Genomic DNA, 20,882 nt, shown 5'->3' with positions numbered 1-20,882 from the left:
GGCACAAGATTCTTACCGTTCAAAGCAATGGGGTGCTGCTACCTCCATATCTGGAGGAGATAGTGCAACTCTGCAGAAAACAACCCCAATGACTTCCCTCTGCCATCACCAAGCACTTGCCATTTGGTAGTACCCATAGGGGGAAAATTAGCACGTTTTGCGCAAAATTGGCAGTTTATCACCCAGGACAAGTGGGTGCTAAACATAGTATCACAGGGATACAGATTCCATTTCCATACTCTGCCACTGGCAAACAGTTGGCCATATCTGCCAAAAAATCAATGGGCAGAGGCACAGAAACAGGTTACGTCCCTCATGGACATGGGGGCTATTCAGCCAGTACCAGAACAGGAAAAGGGACAAGGTTTTTACCAGACTGTTCTTGGTACCCAGAAAGGACAAGACCTGGCGGCCAATACTGGATTTATCAATTTTGAACACATTCCTGGACATCCCAAAATTGAAAATGCTAACTTTGCAGCAGCTTCTGCCCATGCTGGGCATGAATGCTTGGCTGGTGACTTTAGTCCTAAAAAAGGCATTCCTGCATGTCCCAATAAGGGAATCGTGCAGAAGATACCTCAGTTTCAAGGCTGGCTTAGTGCATTAGCAATTCTCTGCACTGCCCTTTGGCTTATCTACTGCACTCAGGGTCTTTACAAAGTGCCTGGCACCAGTAATTGCTTTTTGCAGACAAAGAAGTATACAAATATATCCTTACTTGGACGACTGTCTCATTCAAGCAGAGAGCAAGGACATTCTTCTTCAGCATCTGGTGTTTGTAAAAAGGTTTCTAACATGCCTAGGGTACACAACAAATGAAAAGAAATCACAACTGGTACCCTCTCAAAAGATAACATTCCTGGGTGCAAGCTTGAATACAACTGCCCAGATGACTTTCCTCACGCCAGACATACAAAGGCAACTGACTACTTACTTCAAACTGATGGCAACAGAAACCCAGATGTTCGTGTTACACTGCTGCAGTCATTACACTTGGGTTATCCTACAGTCAGGCGGTCCCGCAGTCAGCCAGAGTTCCAAAGTCTTTGTCCGGTGTCGGTTGCTGTCGCTTATTCCCTGACATCAGTGCGCCAGGAGTATACAAGATGCATCCGACGCCATTTTCTTCAGTCTTTCTTGCGAACTGCTTCTGGCACCGCGCGGCAAGTGCCAGTCGGCCGACTCCTGAGATTTTCAAAGTCGAATTTCAGATCCGAAGTCTTCAGTAAAGCTAAGTACCCCGTTGGAGAAACATTTTTCTTGCCTTAGACCGATGTCAGAAAAAGTTAATAATTGTATTTCTTGTGGGAAGCAAATACCTCATAAGGACTTCCACTCTTACTGTATTCCATGCCTAGGCACTGATCACTACGTCACTAGTTGTCAGTTTTGTGCTAGATTCAACAAACGCACTATAAAAAGACGTTTTGATTTTGCTTTGCACTACTTTGGCCGAAGGTTCAATTATACTATGCCGTCGGATCAACCGACGACCACAATACCGAAAAAACGCAAGGACAAGGATAAAGACAGGCATCGGAGGCCCAAAACCGACGATGAAACCTCTTCTAGGCCAGTCGCTGGTTCGCCAGTTCTCAGTGAGGTGCTTTCGCAGCCCCTGACACCCGGTATCTCAGAGCCACAGGCCGCCTCCGACTCCCACGTGGAGACAACTAGGCCTCTGGAAACTCAAGGTATTGGGCCTACAGAAACTAATCCCTCAGATGGGTCCAGAGCCACTGAGCAGGCATCTGCTTGTGAGGGTGTTTTCAGACCTTCACAACTTACCATTAAAACAACAGCCAAGACAAAAGTACCATTAAAGACAAAGAAGTACAGCATTCTCCTGGACAGTCCTCCATGCCTAAAAAACAGATGCTTAAAATGGCCGAAGACCTCATTACTCTAATCAGGGGTTCCCATCCCCCTCCTGAGAAAAGGCCTAGGCAGGATACAGACTATGATTCCTCTGATCAGGTTTCCATTTCCTCTGATTACTCTTCAGACCAGGGATACTCTCTACCCCACTATGAGGACGCTGATGCTGAAGAATCTATCCCTTCAGCCTCTCCTCCTGAGGATTACTCTTTTGGGGAAACTTTACATACCATGAGGGAGCATTTCCATTGGGAAAGTCAAGATTACTCAGAATCCAAGAAAAGGCTCAGGGATTTCCTTTTATTGCCTCAGCACAGGCCCTTGGCTATTCCGCCTGTGCTTTCTTATTGTGGATGATGTGTTCTCTGAATCCAGCTTATCTCCTGATTCTTTGCCCCCTGCACCAGCCACGCCAGATAGATATTAGAGTCCCAGACTCTCAAAGGTTTCTTAATAAAAACCCTTTGGCGGATCCAGAAACTATTTCCCAGGGTCCAAAAGGGGTTGAGGCTTCCATTGCAAAAAAATCCAGTGCCCTCTGACAGAGATTCCAGAGCTTTGGATAGATGGGGGAAGAAAGTATACACTTCTGCAACTTTAGCAGTAAGAGCTTTAAATTGCCAGTTTCACATGCTTAAGTACCAACAATATTTAATGGCTCAGTTAAAACAGAAAATGCTTGGAAGCTCAGAAGCTCCTGATTGTAAAGAAATGCAGGAATCTGAAGTAGTTACTTCATTTGATCTGCAACCTGTGGGTAGTCTGATCCGACCTCGGATCCGAACCGGCAGCTTTCCAAGCTTCAAGATCCGAGCTCCTAGCTCCTCCCCCCTACCCATAATCCCTTACTACCAACCACATTTACCTCGGATCGTTTTTTGCCGCAGCTAAAGACGGTTGCTTCTCTGTGAAGAGCTCCTAGCAATTGGTGAGATTGTTCCTTTTTTTCGACAAATCTATATTCTTTAAATATTAGATAATTCTATTCTAGTTGAGTGTGTGTGTGTGTTGTTTAACTATCAAACCCTTCAACTCTTTGTTAAAAAAAAAAAAAAAAAAAAAAAACTCTTCTCCTTAGTTTAACTTCTCTCCCCCTCCCCCCTTTTTAGTGTTTGGGTGTGTGTGTGAGAGGATAATGGCTGAATCTAAAGCTATTTTTTCGAAGTGTACTGAGTGTGGCCACAAGCTTTCCCCAGCTGATGGCCACACTCAGTGCGTTTTATGTCTGGGGGCAGCACATTTGTCGGAGGCCTGCCAGATCTGTGCGGCCTTCAACCCTCGGGCACTTAGGGACAGGAAGAACAAGCTGATCCTGGCGTGAAAACTCCCTCAGGAATCTGCTTCTTCTTCCTCTCCCAGCCGAGCCCAAGCTACTCCTGTAGCTTCGGCGCTGGCTTATCCAGTAGCTGTACCCGGGACTCAACCTCCCTTATCCGGTACTAGCTCTGTGGAGTCTGGGTCTTCTTCCCATATGGAGAAGAAAAAACATAGAGAGAGAGAGAGAGGGTCATTCTTCTAAAAGGCGGGCCGAGTCTCATCCCTCGGCTCCACCTGCGAAGTTACTGAAGTCCCCTGAGAGGGTCTCCGGATCCTTGTCCTCTCGGCTCCATTCACCTTCCTTTTCTCCAGAGCCGGAGGAGGAGGATAGGTCTCCCTCGAGGTCTTGAGGCCTTCCCGCCTGCCTCGACTACCTCTTGATCACCAGAAGCATCTCCAGGCAGACATGGATCGATGATGCGAAGATTTTGCAGACCCAGATGCAGATGGGGATGCTCTGCCTCCCATTTGGGAGGGACTGCAGCCCCATTTTGCCCGATCGCTCCTTCTCCGACCCGTTTTCGGGTCTCGGAGTTGTCGGATCCAGGCCTTTTCGGATCCGGGGATACGTCGGCGCCGACAGGGTTAGTATCTTCGACGCCAACTATACCTTCGAGCTTGTCGGATCCAAGCTCTCAGGGCCGAGGGTTGAGCATCGGATCCGAGGGAGTGGTTGTGTCTTCGGCGCCGATTGGAACGGAGCACACCGCTACCTCGCATCCGATTGCTTCAGCTCCGACCCTGATCTCGGAGCCGAGGAGGTTGCTTTCTCAGGCTGGTGATAGTGAATCTCCTTCGGCTTTTGAGGTGGTTGAGAGGGTACTATCGAGATCATCCAGGTCCCCGACCGGGCCTTCGGATCCACCCGTACCCCCACTGTATCAGGGTCTGTCTTTGATCATCCGTCCGTCTGGACAGCCTGCCCAAAGCCTCCAGTTAGTTCCCAGGGAGGAACACCACCCGGTGGACGAGCCCTCTTCGGACAGTCCTGCCGAAGAGGTACCTCGAAAGCACCAGTGGAAAAGGAGGCACCTGGACTCCCCCGAGTCCATTACCACGGATACGGATTTGAGGATACGGAGGGTTCCCCAAGGTCACCCCTGAAGATGTCTCATTTGGAGACATCATGGAAATGTTAGCATTATAGAGGGGTGGTCTGCCCAAAAATCTTCCCTGGACGAATCCGTATTTCTGGAGGCCTTTGAGGCAGGCCCATCTACCTCCTGGGTGTCCCCCCCAGCCGACCCCTTGGTGGACTTAATTACCACCAGGGCTTGGAAGGAGCCCGACACCTTGGAGCCTATACCTAGATGCCCGGATAAGGTCCTCAGCCCTCCCTCTGATAGACCTTCTTGGTCCAAAGGCGCACCAGTTGATGCTATGTTGGTGGCGGCTGCCACTAAGAGAGAACTTGCCCAAGAAAGTTCCTCGGTCCATCCGCCGGACAAGGAGTCCCGAGCCTTGGACCGTATTGTGAAGCGGATGTTTGCTTCAGCAACCTTTGCCATAAGGTCACTGAACTACATGGCACACACTTATCCGGCTGCAACGTGACTTAATTAAAGAATACACTGCAGCCCCTCCGGAATCCATGTCGGTCTCAGACAAAAAGGTTTTTGAGACTCGAATGGCCACTCTAAAGTCCATCTCAAATACATCTATGCGGCTTCTTTCCCATGCCACGGAAGGAGCTTCTAGAGCCAGTGGAGCAGGAGTAGTCTTAAGACGGCACTCCTGGCTCCGCCTCTGTGACTTCACGGATTGCTTCAAGGCGTCCTTCGCGAATGCCCCTTACGATGGTTCGGCCTTATTTGGCTCAGCAGTTCGCGACACGCTTGTCCAAAGCGAGAAGGATGGGAAGACGCTGTCGGCCGTCGGAGTCCGCTTCTCTAGCCCCCAAAGATCCTTTTCTAGGAATCAGAGGGGGCAAAAGAAGCTGTGGTTTCGTAAATCTCAGCGATCCCGTCCTGCTGCGGACAACTCGTCTTCTAGAGGCAGAGGAGGACAAGGTGGACGCCGGCCCAGGGGCAGAGGGGGCCCGTGTAACTTCGGGTCGAGAGAACCTTTCTCGGAGGGACCCGCGTAACAGCCCTGAGGGCTTGCCCGACTGTCCCTCTCTGGAGGAAGTCGGGGGGGGGGGCGATTATCGGAGCACCGATCAAATTGGGAGTCCATTACAAACGATCGATGGGTGCACCGGATAATATCCAGAGGTTACACGATTCCGTTCTTGCACCCCCCCCCCCCAAACCCAGACATCTCCCTGATGTTCCACCCCATCAAAGGGAGTCCGCAACTTTAGAAATTTCGGAGTTGCTAAGAAAAAGAGCCATCCAGCCCGTCCCCCCAGATCAGTCCGGATCGGGTTATTACTCCAGGTTCTTCTTGGTGCCAAAGAAAACTGGGGACCTCAGACCCATTCTAGACCTTTCGTCCCTGTACCTGTTCGTACCCAAGGAAAAGTTTCGGATGGTCACCCTCCAATCTATTCTCCCCCTTCTGCAGGAGAACGACTGGATGTGCTCGTTGGACCTCAAGGATGCGTACTACCATATACTAATGGGCAGACGGTCCAGGAAGTTCCTCCGCTTCCGGCTAGGAGCCAGTCATTATCAGTTCAGGGTTCTTCCATTTGGCCTAACCTCAGCCCCCAGAGTGTTTACCAAAGTCATGGCAGTGGTTGCAGCCCACCTGAGACTCCAGGGCATTCAGGTGTTCCCTTACCTGGACGACTGGCTCCTCACCTCCCCCAACAAGCATCTTCTGGTTACGGCGAGAGAATATGCCCCATCTCTGTTCGGTCAACTGGGCATCTAAGTCAATTTAAAGAAGTCCTGCCTGTGCCCCACTCAAGCCCTAGAATTCATAGGGGCCAGGTTGGATACTCGAATCTCCAGAGTGGTTCTAACACCGGCCAGGATAAACAGTTTGTACCGCCAGGTCTTGGACATTCTTCAGAGCCCCGCTCCTCCAGCAGAATTAGTCCTGAGGGCGTTAGGATCTATGTCGGCGGCGATCGGCCTTTCTCTCCATGCCCGTCTGCGAATGCGAGTATTGCAGTGGACTCTCCAGGTCCAATGGTCTCTTTCGGTCCATCCTTTGGACATGCCGATTCCTCTGAGCAGAGCATGCAGGGACTCCCTACTTTAGTGGTTACAGGCACAGGAACTCAAAGAAGGGAGACCCTTTGTGATTCCCCCAGTCGAAGCCACGTTGACCACGGACGCTTCCTGCCTCGGGTGGGGCGGGCATTACGCAGGCAAGTCAGTCCAAGGCACGTGGACTTCTCTAGAGACTGCATTGCATATCAACGTCTTAGAGATGAGGGCAGTGCTGTTGGCGTTGCAAGCTCTCCATCACCTTCTACCTCTGGGGACTATTGCAATCCAGACGGACAACATGTCCGTTGTCTGGTACATAAACAAACAGGGAGGGACCAGATCTTACCCCCTGTGTCGAAGCCATGAGAGTGTGGGAATGGGCTATTTCCACCAACCGCTTTCTGATAGCAACACATTCCGGGGACCAACATATTAGCAGACAGCCTAAGTCGGTATTTCTCAGCCCTTACAGTGGTCTCTGAATCCCTCTGTCGAAGCAGATATTCCTCAAATGGGGTCAGCCTCTGCACCTTTTGCCTCGCCCTAAACTCAAAATGCAGCGATTACTAGCGATAGTTCCCCAAAGGGGAATCCCCAGGGGGCCTTGGTTCATGCTTGGCCGCCCGGTCTTCTTTATGCATATCCTCCTCTTCCTCTGATGATGAAATTCATCCAGAAAGCCTGTCGGTTGGGGAGCAAAGTGATTCTCATTGCCCCATTCTGGCCTCGACAAGTCTGGTTTCCCTTTCTGCAGTCTCAGTGTGGCCCCCCCATGGATTCTGGATCCCAGACCAGACCTAATCTTGCATCCGACGAGATGCCACACTCCGAACCTGGTCAACCTCAGGCTCACGGTCTGGTTGATCCAGTTCCGTTAATGGCAAGGACTCCCGGTATCTCGTCCCCGGTTAAGGCCATTCTGGTGGCAGCTCATAAGCCGTCCACCAGAAAACTCTACATTAGTAAATGGAAACGTTTTTCCATCTCGGCAAAGGATAGGGAATTAGATCCCTTTACGGTTCCTATTCCCACTATACTGGACTTCCTGTCCCTCCTTTTTAAGCAAGGAGCTAGTGCGTCCACCATTAAAGTACAACTTGCAGCCATCTCTCATTATCATGTGGGGGATGGCGTAAAATCGTTGGCGTCAGCAAAGATATGCAAAGCCTTCCTGAAAGGTGTGTTTCTCTTAAAGCCTCCCATTAAGCTGGCTATACCTCCATGGGATCTTACCTTGGTCTTACAAGCATCAACAGGACCACCTTTCGAACCGGCGGCCTCAGTGCCTTTAAAATTCTTATCTTGGAAAACAGCCTTCTTGGTGGCGATTACCTCTGCCAAGCGGGTATCAGAGTTACAAGCTTTGTGCATTAAGTATCCATACCTTATTTTTCACAAAGATAGGGTGGCCCTCAGGACTAATCCTTCTTTTCTACCTAAGGTAGCCACAGAGTCTAACATTAATCAATCTATTAACCTCCCTGTTTTCTTTCCTAGTTTCCAAAACAAAGGTGAATACATATTGCACAAATTGGATGTCCACAGACAACTACGTTTTTACTTGCATAAGACTAAAGATTTTTGCAAGTCAGACCAGTTGTTTGTTTCTTATGCTAAATCAGCTATGGGCAAACCAATTTCCAAGGTGACAGTAGCAAATTGGATATCTCAATGTATCAGACAAGCATACATTTCAGCTGGGAAGCCAGCTCCGGTTGTCGTTCGGGCACATTCTACTAGATCTGTGGCTACCTCAACAGCTTTTTGGTCTAGAGTTCCAGTAGACGATATCTGTTCAGCAGCTACCTGGTCCTCTTCCCATACGCTCATTTCTCATTACAAGCTGGACATGATCTCCAGAAGTAGGGCTTCCTTTGGCTCCGCGGTGCTTCGGAATATCCTTCCGTAGGGACCACCTAGGGCCTTTAGGTAAGCTGGGGACTCTGTCCCACAGGTTGCAGATCAAATGAAGTAACTACTTCAGATAAAGAAGTTATGTACTCACCATAACGTTCCATCTGAGTAGATACTTCATTTGTCTGCAACCCCCGCCATCCCCCTAACCTCGGTAAGGTATTGTCCTTTGGAGAGTCTGTTTCTCTGTCTTTAGCTTCTAGGGCAAAATCACCGATCTGAGGTGTAAATGTGGTTGGTAGTAAGGGATTATGGGTAGGGGGGAGGAGCTAGGAGCTCGGATCTTGAAGCTTGGAAAGCTGCCGGTTCGGATCCAAGGTCGGATCCGACTACCTACAGGTTGCAGACAAATGAAGTATCCACTCAGATGGAACTTGCAGACTTTGGATCCAACCCAGTTTAGCTTTGTCAAAGGCAGATCCTGCCTCTTAAACTTGGTTGACTTTTTCGAGACAGTCACCAAGGCCATTGATGAGGGAAAGGCAGTCCATACAGCCTACCTCGACCTGGCAAAGGCCTTCGACACAATACCCCACTCAGGTATCATCGAAAAACTCATCAGCTTGAATGTAAACCCATACATCACAAGATGGGTTGCAAACTGGCTAAGTGACAGAACCCACAGGGTCAGAGTTGCTGGAGCCATGTCAGACTCAAAGCCTGTCACAAGCCACTCTTGTTCGGTATCTACTTTTCTGAAGTACAAGCAAACACAGGAGGGTTATGGCTGACAAAGTTTGCAGATGACTGCAAACTGGGCACCATAGTCGAAAACACATCTGACACAGATATCCTCCAGAAGGGCCTCACAGAAACGGATAACTGGTGCCAGAGCCATGGCCTGAAGTTAAACGCCAAAAAATGCATAGTCATACCCTTCGGGAAAAACAGGGTTACCCCTAGCTACCATATAGGTGGCAATCCACTGAGCACAGAAAAAGTCATCAGGGATCTGGGGACCCAGGTTGACAGTAGCCTTTCGTTTGACACTCGTGTTGCTAAAGTAGTTAGGAAAACCTTCTATATCGCCCACCTGATCATGAAGGGATTCACATCTAGATCAAGGGAGGTCATCGTCCCCCTGTACTCATCACTCATTAGACCTATGATTGAGTACAATGCCCCGTTCGGAATGTATCTGACCAGACACCTGCTGCAGCTTGAAAGGCCCCAAAAGTTCCTCACCAAAAGGATAAAGGGTCTCAAAAATATGTCTTATGCTGCCCGACTGAAAGAACTCCAGCTCTATTCAGTCTCATACCGCTTGCTCAGAGGTGACCTGTGCCTGACATATAAGGTCATGTCAAACCCAGATTTGTATTTATATGGTATATATATATATTATATGGTATATATATAGATATATATATATATATATATATTTGCTACCTTTTTGGATTTGATGAATATGCTTCACCTCAAAAAATCTAGATCCCTCAGAACCACAAGGGCGGGAGACTTAAACCTTGACACAGTTATAAATAGAACGTGCTGGAGGGACAGATTCATCACCCAGAGACTCCCTATGCTGTGGAACAAAATCCCGGTACATGTGAGGTAGAGCACCTCTCTGGCCTTGTTCAAGAGGAATCTTGACCAATGGATGGGAGATCGCAGGTATACCCCAGGGATTACTTCAGTGTCACTGCTTGACAGAGGCACAGCAACTGACGCAAGACCCAAGACTGTGGAATTCAGGCCAACTGAGGGCAACCTGCCAGCAGATTACCCAAATGTAATGACTGCAACAGTGAATACACTTGTGTACACGACTGTACTATTTGAAGGATGCTTGCCTTCATATTCCCCTTTACCCCAGTTACAGGAATTTCCTGCATTTTTCATGGGTTCATTACATTTTCAATTTTCTGCATTGCCATTTGGGCTCTCCACAGCCCCCAGAGTATTCACAAAGTGCCTAGCTCCAGTTCTCACCTACTGTAGAGTGCAAGGCATTCAAATATATCCATACCTAGATGATCTCTTGATACTTCACCAGGACTGCTGCATCCTTCGTGATCACCTATGCATAGTGTCCAATACCCTGGCAAACTTAGGGTTCACTGCGAACCAAGAAAAATCTCACCTGACACCCACCCAAGACCTAGTTTTCTCGGGGTGCAGGATAAAAACCGACCAGATGGTAGTCTTTATTTCTTGCCAGAAGGTGGAAACTATCACACATTACCTCCAAACCTTCTTCTCTCTCCAAACATTATCAGCCAGGGAATTCCTGAGGGTCCTAGGCCACATGGCATCCTTGATACCCATGCTCTCCTTAGCAAGGCTGCATATGAGGAAATTTCAGTGGTTGCTGAGGAGTCGGTGGAACCAACATTCATTCCCCCCTGGATGCTCCTCTGCCTCTTCTCCCACGAAAAAAGAGGTGCAATGGTGGATTGTAAGCCATACACCGCAACCAAGGGTATATCTTTGTAGGTCCCCACACCCTCGCAACAAATCTTCACAGATGCTTCAGACCTGGGTTGGGGAGCTGCCCTGCAAACCCACAACAAACAAAACAAAGTTCAAGGAGAATGGTCCTCTCTCAGAGAGACCACATTAGCATCAGGGAGATGAGGGTCTCTTAGGTTTGCAAACCTTCCATCCAGTTCTCCAACCAGGCACCTTAAAAGTGGTCATGGACAGTATGACTCCTGTGGTGTATCAACAAGCAGGGGGGACAAGGTCCTACCCACTTTGCAGCCTGTCAGTTCAGATTTGATCCCCATCAGCAGAACTGCATATTCACCTGCAAGCAATGTACATTCCTTCAGCAGAGAATGTGATAGTGAATACACTCAGAAGAAGCTCTGCACCCTCTCATGAATGGATGCTTTACAGGGAGCTGTTTTTGGATCTCATTCACAGGTGGAGTATTCCTCAGACAGATCTGTTTGCCTCCTCCCAGAACAGGCAGATGCCTCTATTTTGCACAAAGGATCCACATCCACAGGCATGGAGGGTGGACGCTTTCTCTCTTTCTTGGGTGGTGATGTATCTTTATGCCTTTCTCCCCTTCACACTGATTCAAAGGGTCCTTCTGTAATTTCAGTGGGACAAACCAAAAATCCTGCTGGTGACTCCATTTTGGCCAAGACAGCGTTGGTTTCCCCTTCATCTACTAGCCAAGGGCAATCACCCCAGGTTACCCCACCGATTCAAACTACTCACAAAAGATAGGGGGTCACTCATACACCCTCAGTTGCTCAACCTCATACTCACTGTATGGGTGATAGTTCTGATCTCCTTCAGGCACCTATATTCAGAGGGCGTACTCAATATCCTGCAGGAGGTCAGGAAATCTAGTACCAGGAGAAATTGTGGCAAAATGGAAAAGAATCTCCAGGTGGTGTCAAAAGAAAAAACAGGACCCCTTTCTTATTCTGGTACCTATGGTCCTTTATTACTTGTGTGAGCTTCTACATTCAGGGCTAACCTACTCTTCTGTTAGGCAGAAATGGCTGACAAGTGTACCTCATCTCCCCTTGACTCAGCCTTTGGCATCCAGATTAGAGTTAAAACTATTCTTAAGAGGGTCGTCCATATTAGACCACCTAGAAAACTGATGCCACCTTCATGGAACTGTAATTATGTCCTTGAAAAACTCGCATTACCTCCCGTGAGCCAACTCACTCAGCATCACTGAAACTATTTACTTGTAAAATAGTACTGCTGGTAGCCCTCACATCCGCCAGGAGGGTCTCTGAAATCCAGGGCTTAATGGCTAACCACACTTACCTCATCTACCATAAGGACAGGGTCTTCATCAGGACTAACCCCTCTCATACCTAAAGTGGTTAATGAGCTGGCCTTAAATCATGCCTTAAACTCCGTTTTTCCCTCAACCTTAAAATCCATCAGAAAGATCCCTACATTCCTTGGATGTTCATAGGCAGCTTAGATATTATCTGGGCAAGACCAAATCCATTAGAAAGTCTGTCCAGCTATTTATCTGCTTTCACCTAAGGGCCTTGAGGAAGGTAGTCTCTAAACAGACTATATCTTCATGGATTTCTAAAGCTGTCTCTGCTTTTCATGGTAAGGTTTTAACTACCACTGAGAGAACACTTTCTTCTAGGGCAGCTGCCTCTTCAGCAGCCTTTTTTTTTGGGGGGGTGGACTATGCTTCCATACTAGTAGCGGCCTCCGGGTCTTCAGTCCATACCTTTACATAGCACTACAAGTTAGACTTGGTCTCCAGAGCCAGAACTGGTTTTGCTAGGTCAATTTTGGTAAGGAATCTTGGACTCTGATCCATCCCCATCCACCTTATTTTCCTGGGTTTTGCCAGTTGGTCCCATATTTAATGGCTTGTGTAACAGTTGCCTGTTGAAGAGCATAGCACCTTCCCTGGTCAGGGTGGCGTATCCTTCTCCCTTTGGCTCTTACTTAAACTTGGAGCATAGGTTCCAGCCTCCCTGTTCTGGACAAGAAAGCTCGAGTTTTGGCACATCAGTACATCCCAGTGATGCCAACATGTTTTCTTATACTAAGGTTGGATATATGGTGCAGAGTAAGTATTGTGAGACTTTGTAGACTGGCTAGATGTTACAGTATCCTTGGCAAGATGCATCACATATGTAATGGCTACTGCCACTTTACCCTTCTAACTCAGCACTAGGGGTCTGTGAGTTACTCTAACGTCAGAAGTCTGAGTTTAAGGACAGAAGGTTCTGGTTGGTATTGCATAGATAATTGCTCTCTAGAAATAATCCACATACTGCAAAATAGAAAGCCTGGAAATAGTCTCTCTCTCCCCCTCCCCCCCAAATGGAAGAGATTCTCAGTGTGACAGCAGTTAACAGCTAAACTGACTTCTTGATTCCTCTGAATTTTTTAGTATCCTTTTGAGATATCCAGACTTGACCTTGTGTATATACCAGTTTCTAGATGCATTCCTGCTTCGTCTCAGCCCACCTTCCACTGACCCTCCTTCCAGAGTAAGAGCACTATTGCCAATATATTCCTGAAGGTCATCCTTCACCCAAAATGCCTCTGAGATTTCCCCTGGCTTCCCCTCTGGGATTTGAATTTTGTGATTTCAAAGTACTTATACTGCTTAAATCCCCCTTCCTGGTACCATTTAACACACAAGTAGCTCTGAGGCTCAAGCTTAATTGTATTAAAAAAATTGCATGTTCTTCCACAAGGACAGAGAGAGATGCCTTGGAACTGTATTTCCTTCATGCCAAAGGTAGTCTTGCAGCTGTACGTTTGTTGTTCCTTTCAGCTCATTGTGTTTCATTCCAGCTGATAGAAGAAAGAGGAAAGAATTCTACATACCGTAGATGTTCATAGATGTCTGAAATATACTAACAGGACTAATGTCTTTGTAGACTCAGATTAGCTGTTTGTGTCCATTACTTCAGGAAAGTAGAATAGAGCAGTATCTAAATTGGACACACTTTGTATGGTAGCAAACTCACTTTAAGAGATGTCCCTCTCACCAGGCTGGATAAGGAAATGGTCACGGTCAACTGTCAGGTGCCAGGATCCGCCATATCGCACATGCACTCGCGTCTCTGAACAACAGGTATTGTTATTACTCCGTCATGGTCCATGTTGGTGTGAACGACTTAAGACATACCTCTCTGGAGTATATGAAGAGACACATGACTGAGCTCTTAGACAGTCTCTCTCAGGAAGGTATGTTCCTAGCCTTAAGCAACATTTTACCTTCAGCTAGGATGATGCCTCAGTACAAACAAAAAATGATTGACTTCAACAGTTGGCTTAGTTTCTAGTGTCATTCTAAGGGGATCCAGTATCTTTCAGCATGGGATGACATGATCGACAGACCTCGATGCTTTGCCAGAGATGGCCTTCATCTGCCACCTCTGGGATTTTGGTTACTTGCTAAGGCTCTTGCCACCCCCATAGTGCCTTTTTTAGGCAGTGTCTCAAGGACAAAATGCCTGATGTAAAAACTCTATCGGACAACCTCAAGGTTATGCTACTAACCGCTAGGGGTCTTGACATGAAACAGCACTCACTGGAAACAGCCCTCACCTTGGAAGACGCAGACATTTGTGCAGTCACAGAGACCTGCTTCAAGGCTGTGGCCAGCCATACCAGGTTACACCTCCTTCCATACGTTCAGACCACAAAGTGAAGGCATGAAAACTAAAGGAGGTAGAGTATCAATATTTATTAAAGATAAATACACCTCCAGATTGGTTAAACAGTATAATTCCCTGGAGATACTTCAGGTACAATTAACTGTTGGTAGGACACCTATTCAAGTCATTGCCAGCTACAGGACCATCCCATGAATCAGAGCACCCACTGTGTCTGATTGGATCTACTTAAGTCTGTCAAGATACATCCGAACACTATGGTTTTGGGTGACTTTAACTACCCCATCCATTGACTGGGTAAATAAATGTGCTCAAACTCACTTGCCCAAAGTTTCCTTGACATAAACTCCAGTGCCTTCGACCAGCTGGTTGACATCCCCGCAAACAATTGCCAACATCCTGGAATCTGGTGCTTACCAATTTGGGGGGAACCAATGTAGCACCCCCACTGTAAGGCCTTCCTTGGTGAGATCTGACCACAGATCATTTTCATTCGAAGTATAACACCTGACTCTCATCAGTGACTAATCTAAAACACTTCTCCAAAGCAGAACATAACCTTTTACGGGGCAGTATAAATAGCTTCACTGCACCTCCCCCCTCAGATGGAACTGGCAACTATGCAGAGTTGTACACCAGTGCTTTATACAAACACCTGTATAACTGCATTGACTCTGCTGTACCTGATAGAACCAAAACAAGCTCCTCAAAGAACCAAAACAAGCTCCTCAAAGAAGAGTAAACCTGCCTGGTGGACAACTGTCATTAACAGGCTTTACAATAATAATAAGAAATTGCTGCCTAAAAGTAAGAGGGAGTGATCCTTAATCAGGAAACACTCCCTCCTCAGCTTAAACAAGCAAGTAAGACTTTTTGTCAATTCCTCCAAAACAAGCTACAAATCCAAATTAGCTTCCTCAACTTAGGACAACCATAACACATTCTTTAGTTACTTCCGTAACCTAAAAGGAAAGGCCCAGATATGTTCCGAACTGGTAGTTAATAATACCACATATACTGAGCCTGTGGACGTAGCTAACTTGTTGGCCTGGTTCTGTGAAAACTTTGCTCCCCTGACCTCGCCACACATACCCCATGACATCCTTACCTTGTATCTCTAAAGAGCAGGTCGTAAATGCCCTCTAAAGCCAAAAACACAGCATCTGTGGGACCTGATAATATCCCAGGCTGCGTCCTACATGGGCTTCAACAAGAATTAGCAACACAATTTGGTACTCTTTTCAATCATAGTCTAAGCACTGGCTTTGTTCCAGCTGAATGGACAACTGCCACCGTTATTCCCTTCTACATTAGTGGTGCTTCTGTTGACCCAGGGAACTATAGACCTATCTGCAAGGCCATGGAGTGAATCATCATGGACCTTATCAACAAAGATATAGGTAATCTCCAAACATTTGGCCCTTCTCAGTTTGGATTTGTCAGAGGGATATCATGCCTGTTAAACCTGGTGGACTTCAAGACCGTCACCAAGGCCATGGATGTGGGGACATCTGTGCATACAGCCTACGTAGACATCACCAAAGCTTTTGACACTATCCCTCACTCGGGCATCATTGACAAACTCAGCTAGGTGTCAACCCTTATATCATTAGATGGGTTGCTAACTGGCTCAATGATAGAACACACATAATCAAAATAAGTGAATCCACCTCCAACAGCAGACCTGTAACCAGTGGTGTTCCACAGGGATCAGTTTTGGGAGCTCAGCTGTTTGGAATCTATTTCTCCGAAGTACATGCAAAAACTAAAGGTTTGTGGCTGACAGTTTGCTGATGACTGCAAACAGAGTGGTCGTAGAATTTCCATATTATGTCAGCATCCTACAAAGAGGGCTTTGCACAAACAGAAGATTGGTGCCAAAGTCATGGCCTTAAACTCCATGCAGAAAAATGTATCATCCTTTTCGATGAGTGATGTTCCTTTGTAACTACCACTGCTCATCTTGTAAGTAACAGTATTGCCTCCAGAAAAAAAAAAGTTGTAACCTCCCTGTACTCTTCCCCCATCAGACCAATAATGGAGTACAACACACTTTTGGTATGTACCTTTCCCAAGCACCTATAGCAATTGAGAGACCACAAAGGTTCCTCACAAGGATAATTCAAGGTCTTCAGCATCTGTCCCATGTGGATCATCTGCAATCACTGTCATTTTATTCTAGTTTCATACAGACTAGTCAGAGGCGATCTCTGCCTTGCATATAAGGCAGTCTGTGACCCTGCTTTATTGGAAATACTGCATAGCCGCAAGTCAAATGGTGCACGGGTTACTCTCGCTAAAGAGCTTAACCTGGCATTTAGCATTAATAGAACCTGCTGGAGGGACAGATTTGTCTCCCAGAGATTACCACACCTTTGGAACAGATTCCCACTCTGTCAAACAGAGCATCTCCTTGGCTCTCTTCAGGTGCAGTCTGGATGATTGGATGGTTGACCTTAAATTCACCCCAGTTGTTCCACCTGTACTCCTCTTGGACAGGAGCAATAGGTGCTCATCATGGAAATACGGGTAGAACTTGGCTAGATGTGTAAGGGTCCTAGGACCATTAGCCTAGTGAATTGCTATGATCCTATCTTGGTAAAGCACTGTCTGGCCAAGTTTCCTTTGAGCAACTGCCAGAACTGCTGCCGCCTTTAAAAAGGTGTCAGCACAAAGCGTTTGCGAGGCAGCCCCTTGTATTAATGTTTCTTCGTACCTTAAAGGATGGCTATTTAGGCCAGAAGTCCAGTTCGTTTTACTTCTGAAAGACCTGCTTTAGCCTTTTTATGCATTTAACAAATATGATGGGTTTTTCCTCACTGCTTGGTAATCTCCCATGTCTTTTTATTAATACTGGGCAGTGCAGCAGACACTTAACGCATATGGTAAGGCTGTGCAGAGTAGCTCACTCTAATCAAATCTTTTTTTTTTTTTGAATAATGGGATGTGTTACAAGAGCTTCAATCCACCTTCCTCCTTTTACCCCCTCCCCACCCAGTATTTCTTCCTTATCTGTCTCTTGTGATAAGTCAGGATTTTCTGATAAGCTCCATCAGGAGTGGCCGACTTCTGAGCATCTTGCATATATGTAGGAGCGTCTTTGTTTTACAGTTGTTCTTTTGTTCTTGAGTGTGGGCTAATAGTGTAGTGTTCGCATACTAGCAGCTTTAGATAGAGTATTTTCCACTCTCCTAGTCCTTAGTGATCTGTTGACAAATGGGGAGGAGTCATCTTACATGCTGGTGGGTGGTAAGACTTAACTGAGCTCTTTCTGGGGTACCCTTACTATTTCATGGCACTGATCCTAACACATGTTTTTATCTATTTCACCAAAAAAAGCTGTACTTCACTTTGGATGAGTTTTTTTTTTTAATAGTTTATCATAGTACTTTCTGAGAATTATTCTAATGAAATAGGGAGAAACAAGTGTGTTTATTGGTTAAAGTATATACAACTGCCACATAATTGTTTTTACTGGTTCCTTGCTTGGCTTGTGGAATTATCTGTGGCAGTTGCATTTATTTTATTCAGTCATTCATTTGTTATTTTTATGTTTATTGGTTATTTGTTGTGCTGTGCTGTGCTAGGCTTAGAAGTGCTGAAACCCTAAATGGTAAATATTTTGGATGCTAACAGTCTGTATTTTTTTGTCTTTCTGCCTTCAGGAAAACAATTAGTCCATTATACGGCGCACCCAGTGTTTCTTGTTGACTCTGGCTTACCAGAAACAGGAAACGGAGATTTGCCTGTCCTTTTGGAGGTGGGAGGAGGGTTGTATTTCACAGAGGAAGATTCATCCGAGGACCCTACTATTGCATTTCTTGCAGGTGTGGAGCAGCCCAAAGAAAAAGACCCTGGCATGTCATAAATCATGACTGAAGCGTGAAGGGAAGTCAAGTTTTGCAGATGTTCTGATAACATAGAATGAAAGGTCTTGAAAATTAGCTCTTTGTTAATCCAGCTGATTGTACCCATGACATCAGCATGAATTTGCACTGCATTGGTTTCCGGCCTTAACTGTGTGCTACCCAAGCATTGCTTATGTTGGCACGGCCAGTACCAGATTGATAGCCTGCAGATCTGCACAGGATAGTTGGTGAGAAACCTTTCATTTGCCAGAGGAGTGGTAATGTGAGTTTACATGTGTGCACTGCTTCCATCCTTACGGAAATGAAACACTAATGCTGTACAGTTGGAAGTGGTGTGGTGGTTGTAGTAAAAAAGAGGAAAGAAATCCGGACGGAAAACGAATAAGTGAATAATCAAGCAGTAGCATCACAGCCTTGTTCCCTTAAGCTTGCTGCTGTTTGCACGGACAGAGTTTTTCACCACTGCTGTATGTATTTAATGGAAAACGAACTTATGTACATGATTTTCTATGTTGATAAGAAGCTTTTATTTGTGTCCACTTTTGCTTTAGCCATATTTGTATATTTACATAGATTATTATGAATAGTAAATATTGTATTTTGGATTTTTACAGAAGAGATGCTTATATACAACAAAAGTACTATAAGAAAAGTTATGGTTTTCTGTGGTTTTAAAGTGCTTATTTTTGTAACATACAGTTGTATATAACTGATTGCCCACTGTGTGATATTTAGTACTAAGCATAACTGTTTTAACCAAAAGCTTGCATACATCAGAATGTGGCTATGCACCTCAAAGTAGGGTTTATCTGCTGTAAGCAATTGAAGGTTTATATTTTGAGACAAAAAACAGGGTTGCGCTTGCACTTTCGTAGTGATATTTACATGGTCATGTGTTTTTATTGGCCATTAGCGACTGCTCCCTTCTCTGTATACAAGTGTGCGTCATGCACAAATATGCAAGACCCCCCTCCCTGCATGACCATTTGTAAATTTTGCTGCACACTAAAACAAATCAGGTTGTTCCAGTAGGATGCCAGTAAGGTGGGCCTGCTACTTATCACAAGTCTTCTGTCCAGTCCTTAAATACCAGCCTGTCCTACTTTGTGTATTTCTACCAGTTTTATGAGTTTTTAGCATCATACCTTTTTACCATTTTTGACTTTCTAATCCAAGAAAACTAACCTCTCTATTTATTAGTGAGTATTTTTCTTTTTTTTTTTTTTTAAACTTTTTTTCATACTAAGTGCCTGTATATTGATTCTCGACTTAAAGTTTGTTGCTCCAGGAAGTAGTAGTCGTTTGATCTGCAGCCAGTTGGGTTACTTTAAGCTATGAAATAGTTTCTCTCCTTGTCGTTTCAGAGTGAAATCTCCTTTCCCCAAAGGTCATTGATGTTGGGGTTGATTCTTTTAGTATTAGTAGTGGTTGTGGAGGTCTTTACCTTGTGTAGAAAAATCTGTGTTCAGATTCTACTGTAAGGTGTTCAGAGGTAGAATTCGATAATGAGGATATTAGTCGGTTGTCCTAGACCTATTTTTCCTTTACTTCAGACACCTTTCCCTGTTGGCTCGGAAATGGTTTGCCTCAATTTGCAAATACTTCCTCTACAGGTTTTTCATTGTAGTCTTTGAAAAGGTATTTATTGTCTGTTTTATCACTTTACCTGGCTCAGACTTCCTTCTGACACATACTGATGTTCATTGTACTGTTCACTGTTGCGTTCATCATTTGTGGGATATTCTGCCTGCCAAAAGCCCAACAGCCAACCTGACATTCATGGGTGTACTTTCCCTCCCGTTTACCACATATGGGCATTTGTAGTACAATAGAGCATCGGCTAATAGCATCTGTAGAATTTTCTTGCTAACTGTGCGTAACTGCAGCATTGTCAGTCAGTTGACTGACCCATTTCCAAAGGAAAGAAAAGTATCTCCTAGAAGAATTAAGGTGGTGTTTTTCTTAGTGCTGTAATTGGCAGTCTCATGTTTGATAGTGGCTGATTTGAATATTGTTGGTAAATTGAATAACTGTATTGATTCTGAAGAAGCAAGGTCCCCTCAAAGGTTTATTATTGTTGCCTCTCCTGCCGTGGCCTACAGCACAGTATGGGTGTTTGTCCACATTGTCAGATTCACCCAAAAGGACAAGAGCTAAATATTTCTGGGAGTTTGCATCTCATAAGGAGGGCATATGTCTGGTCTGGAACAGCTGAGGCATCAGCCAAGGTTTCTGGGAGCAAACCTCCAGAAAAGAAACATAATAAGTGTCATGATATAAAATATTAGGAGACCAAGGACAGTGTGTCACATGGCTTGGGTTTTCCTAAGTCCAGCAGCTCTGGACTCAGTGAATCACCTTCAGTGCCCCCCATCTTCAGACTGTGTGTTGGCCAAGGCCTCTTGAGTGAACACTGTGCAGGATACATTGCCATTGTCTCTGTATGTCCTCCCCAGACAGATGACAGGTGTTTTTTTTTATGCCATGGGAGCCTCTGTGTCAAAGCATTGTTTTCTTGTCATCAAGGGTCGAGTCCCAATAGTCTTCCTTTGTCAGGAAGTTCTCAATGTCTAAGTGGAGAGCCTGGTCATTCGCCCATTCTCCAAGTTCTCCAAAGTGGCTTTTTTTTGGATCTAGGAGGCCTAAGACACTAAAAGCCAAACTGGTAGCCATGAGTTTACCACAACCAAAGTTGAGCAGTGCCTTATAGGTTCATAGAT

General features: G+C 45.8%; 1 protein-coding gene across 2 annotated transcripts in view; it reads left to right on the top strand.

Moving 5' to 3' along the window:
• LOC122798613 (heat shock factor protein 1-like) overlaps positions 1-18,814 on the top strand; it is a 538,873-nt gene extending 520,059 nt beyond the window's left edge. For both annotated transcript variants that reach the window (XM_044067693.1, XM_044067694.1), the window contains one exon: positions 17,959-18,814. In XM_044067693.1, the coding sequence (XP_043923628.1) occupies positions 17,959-18,161 (203 nt within the window). In that variant the 3' untranslated portion in view covers positions 18,162-18,814. The remainder of the gene's footprint in view (positions 1-17,958) is intronic.
• The last annotated feature ends 2,068 nt before the right edge of the window (positions 18,815-20,882 follow it).

This window comes from Protopterus annectens, chromosome 3.part1, assembly GCF_019279795.1.
Source record: "Protopterus annectens isolate FY-2018-M chromosome 3.part1, PAN1.0, whole genome shotgun sequence".
Classification (NCBI taxonomy): Eukaryota; Metazoa; Chordata; order Ceratodontiformes; family Protopteridae; genus Protopterus; species Protopterus annectens.
This window is presented reverse-complemented; position numbering and strand designations above follow the sequence as displayed.